The following is a 7500-nucleotide window of genomic DNA, read 5'->3' as shown; positions in this document are numbered from 1 at the left end:
TCTGTCACAGAACAGAAGACTGTTTTGGCGGCTACAGGAGAGAAATACCTTGCGTGCTCGCTGGACAATACTGGCGCCAGATTTGTCGCTAGTCGCTAAGGTGGTCTGAAAAGTCAAAGCTAGTAAATCTAGCGACAAAGTCGCTAAGTTGGCAACACTGTTCTTGCAGTCTGAAGAAATGCATCATTTAAAGGTGTTGGGCAGTTTTACTGCACGTTTTCAAAATTAGGATAAAGCCTTTAGTGTCTCCAGACGGAGCTGTATGACTGTGTTACCGTAGTAACAATACAGATGGCATTTTTGTTGCTTTCCCTCGATCGTAAACTCACTCTGTGCATGTCCCTCAAAGGGTATATTGAAACAACAATAATATGTATATATATATATATATATATATATATATATATATAATATAATATTATTATTATAACCTCTCTCTCTCTCTCTCTCTCTCTCTCTCTCTCTCTCTCTCTCTCTGGTAGATTTTCCACGATGTGGCCTACAAGGCGAAGGACCGGATCGACCTGCTCTCAGGGATCGATGAGTTCCTGGATCAGGTCACGGTGCTTCCTCCGGGCGAATGGGACCCCACCATCCGCATCGAGCCCCCAAAGAGCGTCCCGTCTCAGGTAAGCCCGCCACCCAACCTGTCTGATGTCCAAAAAAATCTCCCGTACCCCCTGCTGTCCTCCAAAGTACCCCTAGGGGTCACCTACCTCCATTTGAGAAACACTGGACTAAAGTGTGGTCTGAAATGTGAAGCCAACGCTGAGACTCTACTGGGGGTGATCACGGTCCAGTACAAAATGAATGGGAGTCAATGGAGCTAGACGGCTAAATGAATGGGAGTCTATGGAGCTAGACGGCTAAATTTGTCTCTTTCGCCTGATTGTCGTTGAGAAATCTCAGATTTGATTGTAGTTTTTGCAAGTTCAACATGGATTATAGGTCAAAAGTTGAATGAACGAGCACTTATGCCCTTTCCATTTCTTACAGGTTGAGTCGTTGTTGCCCATAACACGCTAGCATTCTGCTAATGAATGCTGATTGGTCAGTGAAGGACTGATTACGATCGGAGATCCCGCTTTACGGCATCTGAAGCAGAACCAGAATGTCAGAGTGAATATTTCGGCGTGGTCTTTAAAACATTAACAAACCTCTTTCTAGCCCGTGTATTAACAGGGAGAGAACAAAGGAAGTGACTCAGAGCTCGCCATAAAGCAGTATCTCCGGCCGTACGATGTGCATGACGTCACTGACAATTTAAAAGGCTTTTTAGAACAAAAAAGCCACTTTAAAAAAATCTAACAGCCAGCAGTGTGTATTTTCTTAGCCTCCCCTTTCAAATGCCCATTCAGAGTCCCATTCATTCTGCACTGGCCTGTGAGCGCCCCCTATATGGATCAAGAGTGGAACTGCAACCAGTTCAGAAGCCGGAAGTAACGAGAGAGTGAACTTCTCCCCTTATTAGAAATTCTTTGGTATCGTCTCCTCCTCTCTCTGCAGGAGAAGAGGAAGATGGCGTCGGCTGCTAATGGCTCCGCCCACGTCTATGACAGCATCAAGGAGGCGGAGCATCAGACGGGACCAGAGCTGCAGAGGACGGGAAGGTCAGTCCGTCTCACTTTACTTTACTTTATTTGAAATATTACGACTTTTTTTCTTGAAATATTACGACTTTTTTCCGTGCAATATTACGACTTTTTTTCCTGAAATATTACGACTTTTTTTCTTGAAATATTACGACTTTTTTTCTGGAAATATTACGACTTTTTTTCTGGAAATATTAAGACTTTTTTTCTTGAAATATTACGACTTTGTTTTCTGAAATATTACGACTTTTTTTCTTGAAATATTACGACTTTTTTTCTTGAAATATTACGACTTTTTTTTCTGAAATATTACGACTTTTTTTCTTGAAATATTACGACTTTTTTTCTGGAAATATTACGACTTTTTTTCTGGAAATATTACGACTTTTTTTCTTGAAATATTACGACTTTTTTTCTTGAAATATTACGACTTTTTATCCCCTAAAATACAACTTTTTCCCCTGATTTTTTTTTTGTTCCTGAAATATTCTGACTTGGTTGTTCGGAGCGTGTTCATGTAACATCACTCCCGTTAACATGACTCGATAGAAAACGAAGTCATTAAAGGGAAAGTTTGTGTGTCTGTGACGGTGACTCCCTCCTCTCGTGCGTCAGGATCTTTGGCGGTTTGGTGAACGACGTTCGGAGGAAAACTCCCTTCCTGTGGAGTGACATCAGAGACGCCGTCAGCCTGCAGTGTCTGGCGTCCGTCCTCTTCCTGTACTGCGCGTGCATGTCGCCCGTCATCACGTTCGGAGGGCTGCTGGGAGAAGCCACCAAGGGAAACATAGTAAGAACCAGAACCCACCAGCGCCTACGTTGGCATTTCTGCTCATTGTGATGTCATTTCCTGGTATATCTTCAAATGCTTCATATCTTTAAAATCAGTTTTTCCTGAAATATTACGACTTTTTTTTTTCTCTCTCTCTCTCTCTCTCTCTCTCTCTGTCTCTCTGTCTCTCTGTCTCTGTCTGTCTCTCTGTCTCTGTCTGTCTCTCTGTCTGTCTCTCTCTCTCTCTCTCTCTCTGTCTCTCTCTCTCTGTCTGTCTCTCTCTCTCTCTCTGTCTCTCTCTCTCTCTCTGTCTCTCTCTCTCTCTCTCTCTCTCTGTCTCTCTCTCTCTGTCTGTCTCTCTCTCTCTGTCTCTCTCTCTCTCTCTCTCTCTCTCTCTCTCTCTCTCTCTCTCTCTCTCTCTCTCTCTCTCTCTCTCTCCCTCTCTCTCTCTCTCTCTCTGTCTCTCTCTCTCTCTCTCTCTCTCTCTCTCTCTCTGGTAGAGTGCCATAGAGTCTCTGTTCGGGGCGTCTCTGACCGGCGTGGCCTACTCTCTGTTCGCCGGTCAGCCTCTCACCATCCTGGGCAGCACCGGTCCGGTTCTGGTCTTTGAGAAGATCTTGTTCAAGTTCTGCAGGTGAGTCCGGCTCTCTCTCTCTGTCTCTCTGTGTGTGTGTGTGTGTGTGTGTGTGTGTGTGTGTGTGTGTGAAGCAAGGCCGCTGCAGTCGGCAGCAGCGAAACAAGCTGCAATATAACCTTAATGGGCATTTCCTTCAGTTAGCGTCCACTAAAAGTAAAAAACTTCTCTTGTTGCCGCTGACAGACTCAGATTATTATTCTAAGTGTCTGACAACATTGACAGTCGTCTTGGTTCATCTTTCCACTGTTCCAACAATCACCACTCTGGTTTGGTTGAAATAATCCCTTAATTCACCCATTTACATGTGGAAATATGCTGGCTCTATACACGCTAAAAGTACTGATTATTTACATGGAGTCTGGTGGAGATATACTGGCTCTATACACGCTAAAAGTCCTGATTATTTACATGGAGTCTGGTGGAAATATGCTGGCTCTATACACGCTAAAAGTCCTGATTATTTACATGGAGTCTGGCGGAAATACGCTGGCTCTATACACGCTAAAAGTACTGATTATTTACATGGAGTCTGGTGGAAATACGCTGGCTCTATACACGCTAAAAGTCCTGATTATTTACATGGAGTCTGGTGGAAATACGCTGGCTCTATACACGCTAAAAGTCCTGATTATTTACATGGAGTCTGGTGGAAATACGCTGGCTCTATACACGCTAAAAGTAATGATTATTTACATGGAGTCTGGTGGAAATATGCTGGCTCTATACACGCTAAAAGTCCTGATTATTTACATGGAGTCTGGTGGGTTTGGTGATGGTGATTTCGGGGCTGGTTCACGGCTGCCTTCGCCTCGCTCATCTGCATCATCTTCATCTACGAGGCTCTGGAGAAGCTCGTCCAACTGGGCGAACTCTACTCCGTCAACATGCACGGCGCGCTGGACAACCTCACCTTCTACACGTAAGACAAATCTGTACATAAAATGTAATAATTTCCTAAAATTACAGTTTCTTCTACAGTGTATTTAAACATATCTGTCCTTAAAGGTGCAGTAGGTAAGCCTTATAAAACTTTCTGTCTTTCTCACCAGACTCCATGTAAATAATCCGTACTTTTATCATCGTAAAACACACTTCATTCAAAGTGGACAGACACTAAATAAAACTATCAAAAGCCGTCTTGGTTCATCTTTCCACTGTTCCAACAATCACCACTCTGGTTTGAAGAAAAGTAGTGATTATTTACATGGAGTCTGGTGGAAATATGCTGGCTCTATACACACTAAAAGTCCTGATTATTTACATAGAGTCTGGTGGAAATATGCTGGCTCTATACACGCTAAAAGTACTGATTATTTACATGGAGTCTGGTGGAAATATGCTGGCTCTATACACGCTAAAAGTCCTGATTATTTACATGGAGTCTGGTGGAAATATGCTGGCTCTATACACGCTAAAAGTCCTGATTATTTACATGGAGTCTGGTGGAAATATGCTGGCTCTATACCCACTAAAAGTCCTGATTATTTACATGGAGTCTGGTGGGTTTGGTGATGGTGATTTCGGGGCTGGTTCACGGCTGCCGGATACAGTATTCTCGCTCAATCCTGGACCATATTCAAAGACTTTTGTTCACATAAGTCATTTAGAGAGAAAAATGTGAGAAAATAGGGTTGGAAAATACAGAAATTACCCTTTTTAAGTAGGATTTTAAAGCCCATGTTGCAGGGTTTATTTTCTAATGAATTTGCGCAATTTGCTTGTTGGTAATAAACATTTAAACTGTTGCCTAACAACATCAAATACAATGGATATCACAAAACGGAATAAAATACGAAAAAGTAGTACTATTTTACAACGGTTTGCAATGATTCTCTTTTCCCCCACAATGCATTGCACTACGTCACGTTGAGGAGACGACAGACGGAAGCCCCGTCTCTGTTCACTGTCTATGGTCTCGGTCTGTGCCACTGGTCTGTGGTCACTGTCTATGGTCTCGGTCTGTGCCACTGGTCTCTGGTCACTGTCTATGGTCTCGGTCTGTGCCACTGGTGTTGCAAAATATGGCTTTTGGTCTCGACCGAGTCCATGTGTCTTTATTATGTGTATAATAATATTGGAGGGAAAGTGAAACACAGCTTGGACGGGGATGCTGTTCGGCTTTTCACAAGTTTAGACAGCTAGCTACGCCGACGTTTGCTAACGTTAGCGCAACAGCGTTAGCCTAGACTGCTAGCTAGGTAAATATTACGACTGCCTTCTGAGTTTCCTATATCTGCGTCCACGTTGTCAACATAAGACATGTGGCGTTAGTGCTCCTTTTGTACCATAATTTTATTGAATGAAATTTTAAGCTTTGCTCCTACGAGATGGGTGGGTTTTTGTTAGCTACATACAAAGCTAACTGGCTATAGTTAGCCTGTATGCTAGCGGAATTAGCTAACGTTGCGTAACCAGCCAGCAACTTCGGCAATCGGTAGTAGTTTCGGTAAGCTAACCACGACAGTACTGTCGCCCACAATCAACCTCTGCTGCTAAAAGCAGTCAACCTGCAGTGATGTTTGAAATAGAGACGCTTGTGGATGTGTTAGCTGTCGTGGTTAGCTCGCCGGAACTACTGCCGAAGCTGCTGGCTGGCTACGCAACATTAGCTAATTCCGCTAGCACAGGCTAACTATAGCCAGTTAGCTTTGTGTGTAACGTAGCTAACAAAAACCCACCCATCTCGTAGGAGCGAAGCTTAACATTTCTTTCAATACAATTATGGTACAAAAGGAGCACTAACGCCACATGTCTTATGTTGACAACGTGGACGCAGATAGAGGAAACAACGAAGGCAGTCGTAATATTTACCTAGCCGTCTAGGCTAACGCTGTTGCGCTAACGTTAGCAAAACGTCGGCGTAGCTTTAGCTAGCTGTCTAAACTTGTAAAAAGCCGAACAGCATCCCCATCCAAGTAATACATAAACACTAGGCAAATATGTTGTTACTGGAGCTAGTAGGGTCCATCAAAACGTGAGATATCTAATTGAAAATGTGTTTACAACGTCGGGGGATTTCACAGGTGGGACTGACTGGCAAGTTAGCCCATAGCTAGCATGATGCCTTCTATTTCTAGATCTAGCTAGATTACCAGTACTTATCTGAACTAACGACATGATCACTGTCACTAAATATAAAGAAAACATTGACTTTCACTCGGTGCTATTCACTGACAGTAAAAACACCTCTTCCTCATCCCAGTCAGTCACCATAGTTCTAGTACTAGGCCAATACACAGTCACCATAGTTCTAGTACTAGGCTGATACACAGTCACCATAGTTCTAGTACTAGGCTGGTACACAGTCATCATAGTTCTAGTACTAGGCTGATACACAGTCACCATAGTTCTAGTACTAGGCTGATACACAGTCACCATAGTTCTAGTACTAGGCTGGTACACAGTCATCATAGTTCTAGTACTAGGCTGATACACAGTCACCATAGTTCTAGTACTAGGCTGATACACAGTCACCATAGTTCTAGTACTAGGCTGATACACAGTCACCATAGTTCTAGTACTAGGCTGATATACAGTCACCATAGTTCTAGTACTAGGCTGATACAGTCACCATAGTTCTAGTACTAGGCTGATATACAGTCACCATAGTTCTAGTACTAGGCTGATATACAGTCACCATAGTTCTAGTACTAGGCTGATACACAGTCACCATAGTTCTAGTACTAGGCTGATACACAGTCACCATAGTTCTAGTACTAGGCTGGTACACAGTCATCATAGTTCTAGTACTAGGCTGATACACAGTCACCATAGTTCTAGTACTAGGCTGATACACAGTCACCATAGTTCTAGTACTAGGCTGATACACAGTCACCATAGTTCTAGTACTAGGCTGATACACAGTCACCATAGTTCTAGTACTAGGCTGATATACAGTCACCATAGTTCTAGTACTAGGCTGATACACAGTCACCATAGTTCTAGTACTAGGCTGATACACAGTCACCATAGTTCTAGTACTAGGCTGATACACAGTCACCATAGTTCTAGTACTAGGCTGAGGCACGTCGCCCCAACGTGACGTCATCACCGAATTGCGTTAAAAAACCCACTAAACGACTAAAACGGCGAAAACTGGCCTTTAACACTATTTGGTGACATTTTTAACAATGATATACATATGTTGAGTACTTTATGTACCCATTAATCAACAGTGGTGGTTAACCTGCAACATGGGCTTTAAAGCATATTTTAGACTGTTGCTTTGGTACTTTGAAAATAAGTGTACTTCTGTCAGTCAGTACCTGATTTATGAACCAGCAGTCGATTCCTAGACGCTCCTCCTATGGAGCTCTGTCTCCCTCTGCAGGCGACCTGTGATGATGAAATGAGATGTGTGTGTGTTTGAGGGTCAGATTGTCGTGATTTTAGCGTTTTTGGATCAGCTGTGTAATTTAGAGGGATTGTGCATTTTGTTCCCAGGACCTTTCAGAGAGAGTTTTCTATTCTTTTATTTACTTATTTATTATAAGTGGATT

The 7500-nt window shown here is 42.9% G+C and overlaps 1 protein-coding gene across 2 annotated transcripts in view; it reads left to right on the top strand.

The window, feature by feature from the left end:
- Window positions 1-7500, top strand: part of LOC116051190 (sodium bicarbonate cotransporter 3-like) — a 66442-nt gene that overhangs the window by 40781 nt on the left and 18161 nt on the right. For both annotated transcript variants that reach the window (XM_031301435.2, XM_036005788.1), the window contains exons 10-13: window positions 483-629; window positions 1507-1610; window positions 2208-2382; window positions 2865-2998. In XM_031301435.2, the coding sequence (XP_031157295.2) occupies window positions 483-629; window positions 1507-1610; window positions 2208-2382; window positions 2865-2998 (560 nt within the window). The remainder of the gene's footprint in view (window positions 1-482; window positions 630-1506; window positions 1611-2207; window positions 2383-2864; window positions 2999-7500) is intronic.

The sequence above is a fragment of the Sander lucioperca genome, chromosome 10, assembly GCF_008315115.2.
Source record: "Sander lucioperca isolate FBNREF2018 chromosome 10, SLUC_FBN_1.2, whole genome shotgun sequence".
In the NCBI taxonomy this organism is placed as follows: domain Eukaryota; kingdom Metazoa; phylum Chordata; class Actinopteri; order Perciformes; family Percidae; genus Sander; species Sander lucioperca.
The sequence above is the reverse complement of the archived record's forward strand: the minus strand, read 5'-3'. Positions and strand labels throughout refer to the sequence as shown.